This window comes from Coptis chinensis, chromosome 3 (assembly GCF_015680905.1).
Source record: "Coptis chinensis isolate HL-2020 chromosome 3, ASM1568090v1, whole genome shotgun sequence".
Taxonomy (NCBI): Eukaryota; Viridiplantae; Streptophyta; class Magnoliopsida; order Ranunculales; family Ranunculaceae; genus Coptis; species Coptis chinensis.
This window is the reverse complement of record NC_141458.1, coordinates 84650952-84667918: the sequence shown is the minus strand read 5'-3', so window position 1 is coordinate 84667918 and position 16967 is coordinate 84650952. Positions and strand designations below refer to the sequence as shown.

The 16967-nt window shown below is 38.3% G+C and overlaps 1 protein-coding gene and 1 pseudogene across 1 annotated transcript; one reads left to right on the top strand and one right to left on the bottom strand.

Annotated features, from left to right (window-relative positions):
- Positions 1 to 216: 216 nt before the first annotated feature.
- On the top strand, positions 217 to 8008 carry LOC147511215 (P-loop containing nucleoside triphosphate hydrolases superfamily protein). Its single transcript, XM_086602961.1, has 4 exons — positions 217 to 830; positions 6346 to 6415; positions 6967 to 7129; positions 7483 to 8008. The coding sequence occupies exons 1-4, from the start codon at positions 359 to 361 to the stop codon at positions 7699 to 7701; spliced, it is 924 nt and encodes a 307-aa protein (XP_086459087.1). The 5' UTR covers positions 217 to 358; the 3' UTR covers positions 7702 to 8008.
- Positions 8009 to 11999: 3991 nt separating this feature from the next.
- Positions 12000 to 15840, bottom strand: LOC147511214 (G-type lectin S-receptor-like serine/threonine-protein kinase SD2-5; annotated as a pseudogene).
- Positions 15841 to 16967: the final 1127 nt, after the last annotated feature.

Sequence of the window (16967 nt, the reverse complement as noted above, 5' to 3'; positions counted from 1 at the left end):
TTTTTGGAGAGGTGTAAAATGACTCTTGGCTGTCTCCCCCCCCTATAGTTTATCTATTTTTATGCTTCTCTTTTCATCTTCCACCTTTCATTCTCTTTGTTCTCCGCTCTTCTCTTCATCTTCCTCCTCCTCTCATCTCCTACCCTTGTTACGCTCACTTTCCCACTTCTATGCAGTAATTCTAGTAAAGTGTTCACTCAATGGTGGTGAATGACCATTACATTATGGAAACAAGTCTACTACAAGTGCGAAGTTTAAAACGGGCTGCCGTGACATATCGTGAAATACTTGGATATTATGGGACACCGATATTGACAAGGGTTTATCTTCTTCTCACAATCTTAAAACCCGTAATGAAATGATGCTTCTCACAAACCTACCTCGTTTGTACACTCCCATAATCTCAGTCCCACATTCTTCTCTCTACTCTCATCTCTTACTTCTCCCCAAAGCAACACTAGTACCCTTTTCTTCCATTCTTTCCCATGCCTCAAAATCCACCCTCACCACTTCACACTCACTCTTAACACCTTCTGAAGAGCCCCAAGTTGAAATATCACTTGAAAAGCTTTTCATTCCACCAGAAACCGACACTGGGTCTTTGTTGAGTACTAGGATATTGAAGGGTAGTAATATTGTTTTGAGTAAGTATGCTAGTAGTGCACAGATTGAGCAAGCTGATTTTGTTAAGAGTAGTACGACTACTGAGCAATGTCCTTCTGATGGTTTGCCCGAGTTTGCGTTTGTTGGTCGATCCAATGTGGGCAAATCTTCGCTTGTTAATTCTATTGTTAGGAGGAAAAAGCTTGCACTTACCTCTAAGAAGCCTGGTTAGTATACCCATTCCCTGCTTTCTAATTATTTGTATTGGAATATTGTTAATTGGATATTTTAGTTTTAATTAGCAATATGTAAACAATATTTGTTACTGAAAAAGTTGAAGTAAACTTGGGTTTGTTTTACAATTGTAGTCAAGGCGCGCACCTAGGCGCGCTTAAAGCGCAAGGCGCACTTTTAGTGCCTCGCCTTGACCAAGGCGCGAGAGGTAATATAAGGCGTGCGCTTTTTATGCTTTTGTCAAAAGCAAGTAAGCCTTATCAATTTTTACAGTTTTTTCGTTTTTTTTTACAATTTTTGCTATACGTGACACATTTACACTCGATCCAATTGTTGTATGATATAAGAAATTGTACAAATTTAGTAAGTTTCATTGTGGAGTACACTTTAAACTTAATTTTGACTAGTTTATGTTAAGTTGTATGGATTGAGAGAAAACACAAAGATAGATTAAATTTTAAATGAAGTTTTACGGGATTCTAAAATTGAATCACGTGTTTTATTTTATGAAAAACTCATTTGACTCAATTCTATCGGTTCATTATTTTAGTTTATTGAAGTTGAGCTAAATTGTATTGAGAGATCTGAGTTTTATTTTGCTCTTTACTTATTGCTTAAGATTTTTCTTTTAAATGACTACAATGGTTTTATGTTTACAATCACATAAAATTAATTTTAAAGTTTGGCTAAACAAATCAAGAATAATAATTCATGTCATATTTAATATTTATTTTATTTTTTATTTGATATATTTATTTTTTTATTACTATGCACCTCAATTCGATCGGTAGCTGCATCTCGGCATACTTTGCCTAAGGCCTGAAGGAAGGTGTTAGCCTTTTAGGTGCTTTTAACGCCTTTACTACACTGGTTTTACTGGAAAGTTCATGGACCTTTTCCTGTTCATATGAGCAGAAAGAATTACATTGTGAACAAGTCACTGGGAAATCAGTTTTTGTGTGCAAAATTTACTAGAAACTGGGTTCTTCATTGGGAAGTACAAAGTCGATATTCTTCTAATAACATTGTTAATATAGAGAGTTGTGAAATGTCTTCATTTTTTGCATTCCAGCAAATTAATAATATTTTATTTGCTGTGTTATGTGGTTGAGCATTTTTCTCAGAAAGATCATGGCGCCAAAGCAAAAATGCTCTTTGCCCTGCAGGTTTATACATTATACCAGGCAGAGACTAAGTAAACTTAGATACCTGGCGTAAATTGTGGCTCCACTTTTTTTCTTTTTTTTGGAAATAGACTACTAATATGGAGATAACACGGCATAGATGATGCTTAATCAAATACTCAGCATTTACACCTGTTCATTGTATTTACTTCAGTGTGAAATTTTGGTAACTTGGCACCGTACTGGACAACAACTTTTAGAGTGATTTTGGAAGTCAATTATTGGGTGTATCATAACCTCACTAAAGTGTAAAAGGTTCAATGAAAGAATAAATGCACTTAGGTAGACTATGTGGTATTTAACAGGAGCTGAAGATGAGCTCAGGAAACTTATTTGGAAAAACCTATAAGTAAAAAATCCTTCCTTTTGCATCAAAGCATATGTGGATATGGAAACTTCTGTCAAATGGGTGAGAGGTGATGGAAGCAAGTTACAGAACTTGATGAGGGCAGTAAATTATTTTTTGAAAGGTGTGTCAGCTTGGAAGTTGGAAAAGTCTGTGTTGATGATACCGTATAGTTGGTACTGCCATGACCCAACCTATCTATTGGACAAGGTAAGGTGGAGTTGCAACAACAAAATACCACAGAAGAGATACACTTGTTTTAGAAATTTAGCTTTCTTGTTAGACTAGTTTTCATTTGTTGAGGCTACTTTCTGATCTAGGTCCCATTCAGGTTTCCAGGATATTATCTTCTTAACTTCCCTGTCAGAATAAATTTTTCATTTTTTGCTGACTACCCTTAGATTTTACTTCTTTTACCAGCAACATGAGTCAAAATCAGTTTATAAGCAACTTTTCCACAAGCTCAGTTCAATAAATTATATTATTGGTTTCCTTTTCTTCACAATTTGAGCCCTAGTCTCTGTATGAGAAGTTAAACACAGAAGCTTTTTGTAAATTGGCAAAAGTCAGGGATAAAAGACTTGGAACAATTAGATGGATTAAGGACATAAATAATTAAGAAATTAGTGAAAGAAGAGGAAATACTTGGTGGATGGAAGCAATACTTTGAGTGTCTATTGAATGAAGAAATCTGAAAAGATGAAGTTGAATGAAAGGGTTGCAATATGAGAATGGTAAGTAAGGTCAACATTAAGGGCTTCTCCAATGGGGGGTGTAAGTTTACACTTCCACATAGGTGCTATTAGGATTTTACATCCCCTAATTCACTTTACTGTATAATATGTATATTTCCACACTGAGGCTTCTCCAATGGAGAAATTTTAAGAGTTTGTAATTTGATCATGGATGTGGTTTCGAATGACGTGTGAGATATGTACAAACAGTCACGTCACTTAATATCTCGTTCCCACAGAATTAGGATTCACATGAAACTCCTATGTTGTAGAAAAATCCGGAACCCCGTTGAAAAGACTCGTGGCATCTTCCACCTTGAACATAGACCCATATGCAGCAACAAGTTCACAGCACATAGATATGGATGAATTGAGAACTCATGACTTTCCCATTTGGAGTGAGACCACGACCATTTGGAACAGCAACCCTCCCTGTTGGGAACCACTTCCAACCTTGATGAAAAGGGGGCTCTTCGTGAGAAAGGGTGACTCTTTGACCTCATTCTACTTTGAACCTCAACACAAACTCCCAAGACCAAACCTTGATCGTCACACTCATCAGTGAGAGACGGAAATCCAACTCAATCGGTTTTACCAACCAAACTTCACAAAATCAAAATGTGATTCATTGATAACAGGTCGGATGATGAAATTGTTCATGGCTGCTCAGTATGAGAAGGAGCAATAAGGGTGTGGTTCAAGACAACGGCCCATCGAGGATTTCGTAACCGGTGATCAAAATGCAAGAACATCAGCTTTAATGACATTTTCTCTTGAACTTGTTCTCTGTCTACGGCTGCCATTATATTTCACTGATAAACATCTCACCACTTCAACAAAACCACATCTTCCTCTATTCACTGGTTTTCAGACCATACAATTAATTGATCAAGAAATCAAACTGTACCACCACATATGTGAAACTTTGAGGAACAATTACATGCTGAAAATGGGTATAAAAGAAATAAATGGGAAGAAGATAAGTTTGATGCGGATGGGAGAAAGGTTTCACAGTTTTGCATGTTACTTCAAGTAACCTATCTATATATTATATGTCCATACTTCATTTCATCCGACGCCCGGTGGTTTTAGCAGTTTGTATCTAAGTTGGGAATTCCCCTCCTCTTTTATTAATTGTTAACTAATACATACGGTTTTCACCTCCCATTGGAAGGGGGTTTTTTGGAATAGGAGTGTAAATTTTCCATCTCATACTGTTTACACCCCCCATTGGAGATGCTCTAAGGAAGTACAGGATACCAGTAGAAAGATAGGGAACAGTTGAAAATATACATATAGAGGTGTGGAAAGGACTAGAGAAGGTAGTAATCCAGTGACTGATAAATTTGTGTAACAAAATCATAAAAGAAGGCATGACACCACACACCTTAACTGTGGAAGATGAAAGAAGAGTTTTCCTTCAAGGAGGTGCTTGAAATATTGAACTATATGTTGGTGAGGTTGTAGGAGATCCTCCCATAGATGTTCAAGCCGAGCAGAATATAATCCTGGATTTTGACCTTGTTATTGTTTAGCTAGTTAATGTGCTTGAAGGATGATTATCTTTCTGTTAGTTGTGTTTTCTTTTCCTTAAAAAGAGTCATCCTGTGGTGACAATGACTATTGGTTTGAACTTCATTGCGTATGCTCATGAAGAATATGATATTGCCAATACTTTAAGGTTTCCAGCTCATCCTTTTGGTTAAGGGTGTAGCTCATAGATCTTTTTCACAACCTTCTGCGTGTAAGAAGTAACTATGTGGTCCATCAGCAATTCCTCACTACTGCATTATGGAGGAAAAGATGGTGTCGCTCTTTAGCACTGGCCCATTTTGATAGTTCTTCCTTAGGTTCAGGTATCCTGGTGAGTCTCTTATCTCAGTGTCAAGCTTTCCAATTATGATTGGTGGGTTCATCGACTCAAGCAAGAGGATTTCATCCAAAGAGGTTTCAAGTACCTAAGGGTATTAGCTCAGTAGTGAGGAAAGGTGACGTGGGTCGTTTTGCCTTGTCTACTGAAGGGGGAGGGAAGCGACGAATATTTTCCCTTGGCAATTCATGTATGGACGTCTTGCTTAAGGTTGAACAAAATTGTACCTTTTACCAATTAGCTCCTCTCAAAATTATTCAAGGGGCGTCTGTGGTCTATAAGTTTGACCTAAAGTTTGCTACTCATTGTTTTGAGGCACCTCTGAGTGTCATGATGATTGCTAGCATTTTTGTTGATGTTAGGGACAGATAAGTGACTGGACAATTTGAAGAGCCGGAATCTGGTGTGAAGGTTGTGCTCCTTTACATGTCTATGGGGAGCATAAAAGGCCCTAACAGGTCAGTGAAGTTTCACAAGAAATTGTAGCGAAGGCAAAAGTTACTTAAGTAGTTTTGTCACTTTTGTGCAAGTTGAGTAAGCTCAAGCAAACGCTGAAACTGAAGTTCACTAGTCTTGTTCTAATATGATTCCGCCTAGAGCTTGATCGGGTGAGCCAGTATATAGTGTAAAGCACCTTTTCAGTAAGGTCCAATTCAAGCAAAGAGAGGACAGAGAGAATTCCAATGGTCCTTCCTTGGTCAATGTGCAGAAAATATTCATTTGAATCATTTCAATTAACTTTCATCTTTGAAAATATTAGAGGTGATTGAAGTTTTTGTTTTGTGCAATTGGAGAACACATTAGATATGAACATTGTGTGGGTCGAATTCGTGTAAGCACCGAGGAAAAAATGGCACGTGCAACAATCCTTTATTGCATTACCAATTTTTATAAGGCGACAATACCTCCACATCAGTTTACACTGTTGTCAAGGTTGAGCTCTTTTGAGGAGGGGTAAAATAAGTGGTGTGGTCATATCTTTCCTTTGGTATTGGATCATCATCTATCCAGAGAGGAAGGATTATAGGTTTAGGGACTTGGCACTCCATTGAGAGCTTCTTATAAATGGTGAATAATTAGTTTTTGCGCCCTTTCTTGAGGGTGCACTGTTTTGTGTTATGTTGTGCTGCTATAGGTGAGGCTCTCTGTCACTCCCTTTGTATTGTCTCTAGTTTTAATAAATTTCAATAATATTCACTTTTAAAAAAAAAAAAAGTGGTGTGGTGCATCACTTTAGTTTTCCTCCAACATGTACATCTACATAATCTTCTTGTGAATGTAACTTATTGTTCTTTTATTTTTCAGTCGTACTATAAATCCCATGAATTTTCAGGTTTGAGTTAACTATGATGTTTTTTTTGGCTTTAATCGCAGGTAAAACACAATGCATCAATCATTTTAGGATAAATGACAGTTGGTACCTAGTGGATTTGCCTGGATATGGGTAAGATCTGAAACTTAGTAACAGGTATATGTAGTCTTTTTCACTGCTTTTGAGAGAGTGCAACCTCTGATGTTGACATGCTATATACCTCATTGTATTAAGGGGAAACTGTAGTTTCTAACGCAGAATACGAGACAAGTGCCTGTGATTTTCAAAATATATTTCATTGTCATAGCAGTGATGTTTGAGTTTGAAAGTTTGGACTTATGTTGGTGACAATATTCAAACTTCCCAGTTCCTATATACATTAGTTATTTTGGATTTACGAAGTGGACTGAAACAAGGACATGGTCCATAGTTGCAGCTAACTCACTGAGCACCCAGGCCAGTACTGATCATATTAATGAGGTGAATAGTTGGTCAGCTAAGTGATGCTAGCAGCTAGCAAATGCTGCATACAGTTGTTATGTCCAATCTTAAATGCTAGATAAAATCCTAAAACTGCCGAATAGTACTTTGGTTATACGTAAAAGGAAACTTTGTTACTTTTTTGTCCAGAAGCTGTGAAGAGCCGTGCTATATCATTGGGAATTCACGTATAAATTGAACAGGTATGCAGCAGCTCCAAAGGAAGTTCGAACAGATTGGAGCAAGTTCACTAAGGATTATTTTCTCAACCGCTCAACACTTGTTTCTGTATTTCTCCTTGTAGATGCTAGCATTCCTGCTAAAAAGATAGATCTTGAGTACGCTAGTTGGCTGGGTCAGAATCAGGTAGTTTTTTTTGTTTTTGTTTTATTTAAAAAAAATTGTTTTATTTTTTGTGTTTTGGTAGATAGAAAGAATATGGGCCTCAGGTGGGACAGAACCACTACATTTCCCGCGAAGTGGCTAATTTTTCTTTCTTTTTGATCGAATTTTGTTTCTTTCTCATTTATTCATTTCTTACCATCTACCTCTTTTCCTTTTTGTATTACCCTCTTTACTTTTCTTTAACCTGTGGGAGAGTGCTTCAGCAGTCTCATGTTTTGATTAAGGTGTAAACTGTTAATAGTGGTTATGTGTATATCCTTGGAAAAATCCCATTACTTCTTCAGCTGCTTACATTTGTAGACTTGTTCCATCAGATTCCAATGACGTTAGTCTTCACAAAATGTGACAAGCGAAAGAGAAAAAAGAACGGCGTGAAGAGAGCTGAGGAAAATGTGGAAGATTTTCAGGGTTTGATACGGGAATTTTTCGATGCAACTCCGCCATGGATCATGACCAGCAGCGTCACCAATCAAGGCAGGGATGAGATACTTCTTCACATGGCTCAGCTCCGTAACTATTGGCTCAAGCATTAAGGAAAGACAAACAAGTTTCTGACTTGTGCCCTTGGTCCTTGCTCACTGTTCTATGGCGCTAAGATACCCAGCAGCTCCCTCCTTTGAGGAAATAGTCTGAATGATTCATCAGAATCATGGCCCAAAATATCGCCGAGATATCTGATATCTCGCCGATATATCTCGGTAAATTGGTACACCGATATCGATATTTTCGATATATATCCACTGAATATTGAACCCTTTTTTTTCCGAGATATATATTTCCGATATTTTATATCCCAATATAATTGATATTTCGAAAATCGTTATATATATTTTTGACCAATTGTTAATAATATTGAAATTTTTATTTATATGATATATTCAAGATATATTGGCGAGATATGATTTTTGACCAATTTTTAAAACTTAAAAAATGAAATTTCCGAAATATATCGATATATTCAAGATATATTGGGCCTTGATCGATATCTTTGAAATATTATCGGTGTAGATATCCGATATTTTAGAAACTTTGGACTTTTCACCAAAAACCGATAAACAAGGTGAAGTCGCATCTGCAAAGGTGATATCCGATGTATTCGCCCGATTTTTGGGTATACATCCCGGCCCGATATTAAAAAATCGAAAAAAAACCGATCTAACATCCCGAAAAAAACCATTTTTTAAAAAAAACACAAAGGCCTTCCAACATCCCGTCCGAGAATGATGTTTGTTGGCAAGTGGGTTAACAGTAACATGTAAGAGAGAAGCAAAGCGAGAAGGATATGTATTACCTCAAATGCCTAATGTTTAACAGGTTTAAGCCAAAGATCAGACCGTAGTAACTTGGTATCAGTTGCCCCCTGGACTATGATAGTCAAATTCTACTGCCAAATTGTATATGACATTAAAGTACGAAACTGCCTCCTGAAAAGATTGGAGAAGAATTTTTTTGCTTTGTTTCTAATGGTAGGAAGGATATTTAGAAAGTTGTATATTTCAGTACTTCTCTTTAAATGCTTCCGAAAATATGTAACGTGTTTTAGCGTGCACGAAGCAAATTTTATTTTGTAACTTTGTAAATGCCTGGTGTGAAGAAACGAGAAAAGGATGACTGAGTGTGAAGAAAATAGGATGTGGTCTACTTGGCTGCAGCAAATGCCTGTGGTGCTTTTTCTGGTCATGGTGTTTCCATGGTGCGGCAAGGGACCTTTCGAAGTATCTTGTTCGCGTTTTTCTCATATTTGCCTAGGTTGTTTTCATTGTTTAGATCTATACTGGTGTTTCTCTACTTATTTGGACAGTACTGTTTCTGCCCCACCTAAATTTCCAGTTCCTCCTCCCAGTTGTCTTGGAGTTTGGGGAACACAAATGAATGATAAGGTTGCTACTTCACTGAAAGAAGTAGAGAACAACATGAACAAAAGCTTCAGACACCGACTAACGAGGAACTGACAGTCATTGGACCTGACAATGATTTAGACGGCTGACGGCCTAGCTATGTAACTGAAGGTTTCTCTCCTTAAACTGAAATAAGAGTGACTTTTGGATTTTGGTTTTCTTGTTTAAAGGAGAGAAACCTAATTGGCTTTCATGTAAAGAAGAAATAAAGTTGGCTTGATAATCTCTCTTAATCTCTTTTGTACCACATTAAACCCTGAAAGAAGTTGAACATAAAATATGCGTTAGATGGATTTAGATCCGACAATAATATGCAGACGATAGTGTTGAATTATTTTCCTGTGTCATTTTGTGCGTTATGGCAACGATCAGATGGCCTTAACCAGTTGGAACATCCTATCCTGTCACTCCTCAAGGGCCTCCTTGTAGACACTGGTAGTCCATGCGATTATATAATATATTTTGCAGACCATATTATCCTCAGGAACGAAATACGAACAATTTGACTCTTCAGTCTTCTATAGCACCGCGTTTATCGTCAATTGCTACATGACGCCATGACCTGAGGCTATTCTTCATTGGATCGACTATTCTTCATTCTGGCGCTAGATTTCTTCTTAAACCGGCTTGTGTAGGCAAGAGTACAAGTAGACTTCCTTACAAACATGACAATGAAGAAGTACCAGTGTTAACCTCTTAATTCCTTATCCAAAACAATTGTTATAGAGTTTAGATATAGAAAAAATAACAGCCATTTTTAGAACATACCCGTTAACATTCCTGATGGGAACAACTTCCATGGGTTGCTTCCTATCTAGGACCTGACAGAATAGATGGCAATAATGGAGTTGATGTTCCAAAATTTTCTTCTCTCTGAGCTATCTTCGGTATAGATGTTGTGGCTGTTGGCATTATCCCTCACATGAGGAGAGAAAAGGAGTTGATTTCTGGGGGCTTGCCTAATGCGCGACATGCGCTCATGCCTTAGTCAACCATCCGGGCGACCCGCTCTCGACTTGGTCTTGCCCGAGGCACGACCTGCACCCAAGTCTATTTTCAGAAGAAATTGTGGACCGCGAGTTTGCAATAAGAGTTAGAGTTTTTGGCAAAACCTAATACCCAGAAAACACACGAGAGGCAGCACAAAAGTGAGAGAAAACCCAATCTTGAAAGCTATCAAGATTGAGAGTAGGGCTGGTCATCGAGTCGAGCTACTCACGAGTAACTTGAGCTCAGCTCGTCAAAGGCTCGACTCAAACTCGTCCACAAAAGTATGAGTCAAGCTTGAGCTTAATTTAAAGCTCGTTCTAGATGGCGAATAATTTGAGTTCGAGCTCGAATAGTTCGCAAGCTACTCGAGTCGAGCTCGAGCTTGAGTATCTCGTGAGCTACTCGTTTTATAAGCCCATACACAATCAAATCATTTATATATGCAAGTCCACAGCCCATGAATCTATCCCATTGGCCCATACGCTTTTCATGGCCTTGAACATACTTAAAGACATAACCCATTGACCCTAACTACTAAACTTGTGCACAATCAAACCCTACACTCAACAGCCGCATCTCTTCTCTTCTAACATACTTATTCTCTTTCTTCAACTCAAAAACCATCAAAATTTGTAAAAAGTGTTTTTGTTATAATGGGTTTAGCTTGGTTATGGATCTGTTTTTTATCTTTTGTTATTGTGTAATGTCGTTAATGAATTTATTACTTGAGATTTTGGAGAGAGGATTATTGATTCGTTTAGATTGTATTCTCTCTTTTTATATACATATGATGGATTCATTTAATGAAGCAGGATTTGTTTTGTTACTATATATGGTGGTTTGCTTTTTTCTTTTGTAGATTGTTGTTGTTGTTTTTTTTTAAATTGTGTGCAAGGAGATCATCAAAGGTTTTATATGTGGTGGTTTTATTATACTGTATACATCAAATTCATGCCAAATTGTGTTGTTTTCACAATTACACCTCTTAACTTCAAGGTAAACAGTGGGTGACTGCAACTGTTAGTTTTTTTTTTTGTTCAAACGAGTTCGAACTCAAGCTCGAACTCGAGCTCGTAATGCAAAACGAGTCGAGCTGAGTCGAGCTTGAGTTATTAGTACAAGTGAGCGAGTCGAGCTTGAGCCCCATATTAAACTCGAAGTTAAGTTCGAGTTGAGCTCGAGCGTGCTCGCTAAATGTGTGAGTCGAGCTTGAGCATGCCAATACTTGACTCGGGTAGCTCGATGACCAGCCCTAATTGAGAGATAACCTTTACAGAGAGACAACCCTGTAAAGAGATAAGAGTGATCTAGTAAGGTGAGAGACTGAAAGGAGAGATTGTAATATTTCTTCCCACTTTATAAAGAACTAGCTCTTGTGGAAGTAGGCACCATTGGCCGAATTACGGTATATTTTTGTGTTGTGGTATGCGTTTAATTCTGCTTTACATTATTATCTGTTGTTAATAGTTGTTTAGCGAGTTGGACATGTTAGTATATGTTGTAGTTTATATTTAGAATTTGTCTGGAGTTGAATTGTGTTCAAATACAAATTATCTGTGTAGTGGGAGAATTGATTGGTATTAGTATAAACCCCAACAGTGGCTATGCTACCATAATCTAGGTCAAATTCGACATCCATTACGCCCTTCAAAACTTTCACGACAACTGACATGGAAGGCATTTCCATGAAATCACTTTGAAGGCACCACACAGCAACCTTAATCATTTCTTTTGCTTATTTTCTATGTAAGAACATGTCTTCACTGTGTTTGTCAACAATATCATATAGGAGGTCTGCTTCTGCTTTTATTTTCAATAGGCTAAGTAAATGCATGTTCAGCCTGAGAGGAGTCCAGATTCTTCCTTCCACACACAATCTCGAGGGCTACAACCCCCAAAACTATATACGTTCACTTTTTCTCAGAATGACAGAATTCAACCATTCAGAGCCAAGTACCCGGAGTTCCTCTCATTGTGGTCATAATTTCGCTTTTGTCTTTCTCTATCAACTTAGACAACCCAAAATCAGAAACTATTGCATTGAAGCTTTCATCTAAGAGTATATTTTGTGGTTTAATGTCCAAGTGGATAATCTTCTGCCTGCATTCTTCGTGGAGATAAGCGAGACCTTTAGCTACACCTAGTATGATATTTCACCTTGTTTGCCAACCAAGTGAGGGCTTATCATATTTATTGAAGATCCATTTGGCATGTATTCGTAAACTAAAAGCCTATGTGATTTATCAGCGCAAAATTCAACCAATCTCACCAGGTTGACATGGTAAATACTTCCTATTGTCTCCACTTCGGCTAAGAATGACCTATTCACTTGGCCTATACCATCCAGACATTTTACCGCAACTTTAGTCCCATCGATCAGAGTTCCCTCAAATACCGACCCAAACCCTCCTAGTCCAAGCTTTGTAACAAAACTCTCCGTGGCAAGTTTCAGTTGTTCATAAGTAAATCTTGTAGGCATCCCTGGTACATGATCTAAATAATCCTCTTTGTCACTCTCAACAACTTTTCTGAGCCTTAAAAGAACAACTGAAATGATTATCGTAAGCAATACACCAAAAAAAGCTCCAAGGCTTGACCACAATATAAGCGTAGTGCGGTTTGTTTTGGTTCGAAAGTTTTGGAGCATTTGGTAAAAATTTTGTCGTGGTACTTGAACCTTGATGAAAGTTTGACGAGTTATAATGGGTCTTATCCTTTTCATTATTCATCAAGGAAAAAAGTTGGGGTGGCATGAAGCAGTTTCCATTGGAATCATTTGAACCATATTGAAACAAAGCGACGTTGCAAGAACAGTTATTTAGACAGGCTTGCTTGCAGCTTTCAATGTCAGTATTTGTGATATTGTCTGGATAGTAGAAATATATAGCATCTTTTACTTCTAGAAGGCGGTGATACTGAGGAGCTTCACAAGACAATGGGGTGATTGATGAACAGCCGAGGCCCGATTGCCTGTCATTTAACAACCTAAAATAACTTGTATCATTACTAGTTCCTCCAAGACAACTACACATCCCATTTGAGCAGATACCATAATTCCCACAAACCATAGGATATCTATAGCCGCCTAAATCACCAGTCAAGATATCAGCAACCTCCTTCCACCTTGACAACCACTCAAAAACTCTCAAATGTTCATCCCCTCCCAATTTCATATATTGAGATGACGATGCTAATGGAACTGGAATCACAGTATCTGGTGGATTTGGTTCATAATTTAGAATAAACAAAGCAAGACTTCCATTCAGGAACTTGACATAGCTTGGTTCCTTGTTCTGTTTGGTGCCACTAACCCCAGCTCTATAATAAATCTGTGGAGGATTTGACTCGATAGAAGCAAACAGACCTTCCATTGTAACAAAACGAGAAAACAAACCTCCTTCGGGGAGTTCGGTCCTATTCAAGACTGACACACGAGCAGTGAGCTGTTGTCCTACCGCCAACTTCTACCCTGGAACTAATGCGTTTGTTGGATGATCAAAAGATTGCCAGACAGCGCTGTTATTGTCATCAAACAACACAAGGTTTCCCATGTCAATCATGTTTAAGCTTACAACAGACTTCCCAGTAGTGTTTGTAGACCAAACTAATGTACCATTGACATCTCGCAATATCAAGTCTCCATCTCTAGTGAGCTGTAATATTGCATTTTCTCTAATGGGGTTGTTTTGATTGGCAGACCAAACTACTTGTGGGAATCCTATTGAAGGAGAAGTGATACCAGACCCGCTATTTGTTTGGACAATGAAAATGGCAAATAAGAAAGAGCTTCAATCTCTATTGCAATAAAATCCACAAGCAAAACGTGGACCGAAGCTTCCACGTAGAAGGATGGATCTTACACTAGACCCATTAGTGAAATTTACAGAATGTCAAATGGAGAGGTTATTAGTCCATGAATTAGACAGATTGGCAATTGGATAATCGAAAGGTTGGGCATACGTTGAATAACAAGGATAACATGAACTTGATACAAATTCCAGTTGAAATCCATAAATTCTGCTATTAAGAAGAATGAGTTTCAGATTAAATAAAGTACAAGCAGAAGAAAGAATGGCTGAAGAACAAAAAGAGATGGTGGGTTACTACTGTAATACACTACCATCATGTCGTGTTTGAACTTTTAAATTAACTTTCAAGTCATTGAACGCTTAAAATAAATATTACAACTTTCACTTGCTTTAGCGTGTCTTTCAACTGTAGCTTTGAAAACTAATAAGAAAGAGTCCATGAGTCCATAGGCTGACCACTTTAAGACGTTTATGATCTTGAGAGATCTTTAATTTACTTATTAATCAAACAATGCTCCTAGAGTTGTTTGCCAAAACCTGAAGTTTGACTTGTTGCCAGTGATTATGGTATGTTGTGGCATATGACAGTGATGGCGATAGCATTAACATTTTTTTTTCCCTGATAGAAACATGTCTTATATTCATTATAACATCAAAGGTACAGTGCTACTTTGCAAAATGTGTTCAGGTAGAAGGCTCACATCGTGGTTATGATAATCCTACTTAGCAAGTTCATGAGCTTTTGCATTAGACCTACGACCAATCCAGTTAAACTTACAAAAGGAAAAAAGTTGACATAAGCCCATAATCATATTTCTGACAGGTTCTAGTTTCCAGTTATGAGCTATCAGCTCTTGAGAGTTCTGTAAACTTTGAATCACTTGTTTACTGTCACCCTAAGACAGAATAGAAGGTTCCCCTATGCTCCTTGCTAACTTTGCAGCAATTTCCAGCGCCACCATCTCAGCCTCCTCAACACTTCCACCTTCAAACCTTCTAGTGGCTGCCCACACCAAGTTGCCATCCCCATCCCAAGGCAAGGCTCCTGCAGCAGCAACCCTTGTTTCCTTGGAGAAAGCAGCATCAAATCTTAAGACAATAGTGTTTACTTCAATCAAAGGCAAGATTGACTTATAGTTCATAGTTGAGCTTAAAACATTATTAGGTGAGTTAAAGAAGTTCACTCCCTGATTCTCACTAAAAGCTTGGAGATAGCTATCCCTTTTAGCATAAGCCCTCCTCAAGAGACCATCTCTGTTAGGAGCTTTGCCTTCAAACTTTGCTTTGTTCCTTATCTCCCATGTCTCATGCAAGATGATGGGTGCTAGCACCCCCTTTTCTGCCTTACCAGGGTCTTTGGCCTTACTCCACTCTAAGAAAACATCCAGCCAATCTTTGATTAACTTGTCTGCCCTCTCCTCTACTCTAGCTCCCAACTCAGAGGCAAACCAGACCAACTTTATCCATTCACATTGGAAGAAAATGTGATTTGGATCTTCTAGGGCATCCCAGCAAAAAGGGCAAGTTAAGTCCCCTTTAAGGTTATTTATAACCAACAAATCTCTAGTAGGGAGAATGCTCATATACATTTTCCAAAGAAAAAGATGAGTGTTGGCTGGCAAGTTTGTTTTCCAGAGACTCTTAATAGTCTTATAGTTAAAAGAGGAAGTGCCCCCCCTTGCCAATTTGCTTTTTTCAAATAATTATAGGCAGACTTGACAGTGAGCATACCATTCTTGGTCCCCCCCCCCCCATCTGACTGCATCATTGTTAGATTAGAGGGTCTAATTACCACTTGTTTCACCAAGTTTGCTATTGTTGGTGGGAACATACTCTTAATCTTATTGTTGTCCCATCCAGTGCCATCCCCAGGCATCAAGTCCTGCACTCTAAGGGTCTCAAGGTCTGGTTTGCCAGGTAATATCTCCCCCAGACTAGTAGGGGCATCATTAAGGAGGATCCAAGGCTGTTTCATAGCATTAACCTTGTCCCCCTTACCAATGCTTCATATTAACCCTGGCAGAATTTCCCTGGTGCGCAATTTTATGTATTTCTTTCCAGAACCAAGAGGCCTTAGGAGGGGGATCAACCTTGATATCAAACCAATTCTTTCCATAGGTAGCTAAGAAAGTTTTAGCCCATATAGAGTTGCTATCCTTGATAGCTTTCTAGGCTAGCTTTGCCAGCATGGCCTTTATTCATATCACCTATTTTCCTTAGCCCTAGGCCTCCCAAGGCCTTGAGTTTACATATACCATCCCACCCAATGGTGTGGATGCTTTTGTTATCCTCTTTACCATGTCATCAGAATTGTCTACAAGCTCTATCCATCTTTTGACAAGTTGATTGGGGGAGCTTGTAGGTGGCCATAGCAAAAAGGGGGATTGCCTGCGCTACAACTTGTATGAAGGTAGTCCTCCCAGCTTGAGCAAGGACTTTTGCTCTCCACCCCTTAATCTTACCATGCACTTTATCAACAAGGTAATCAAAGTCCTCTTTCTTCTTATGGAAAAGAACAATGGGAACCCCAAATACTTATTCTTTTTATCAAAGAATCTCATTTTCCAAAATCTTACTATCCATGTTATGACCATTCTTAATGCAGAAAATACTGGACTTATCAAAATTGATCTTTTGTCCAGTAGCTTCGCAATACTCTTCAAGGATGCTTTTCATCTTTTCACTTTCATCCAAGTTAGCTTTAGTGAACAAAATCAGGTTATCATCATAAAGGATATGAGTGATGGGGGGAGCATTCCTTCTGATATTAATGCCATGGATCTCCCCCTTGCTCTCAGCCTTTGCTATCATTCTGGATAAGGCTTCAGACACCAGAATAAAAAGGTAGGGGGAGAGAGGATCTCCTTGTCTAAGGCCCCTATCAGGATTGAAACTCTCTAGGGGAGAGCCATTTAACAGCACTCTATAAGAAACAGTAGAAAAGCACTGGGAGATGAGAAGTCTCCACTTTGCACTAAAACCCAACTTATGGAAAATATTATCTATAAAGGATCACTCAACTCTATCATAGGCTTTAGTCATATCCATCTTGAGAGCTACAAACCTTTTTTTAGTTTTCATCTGCTTCATGTTATGGAAGAT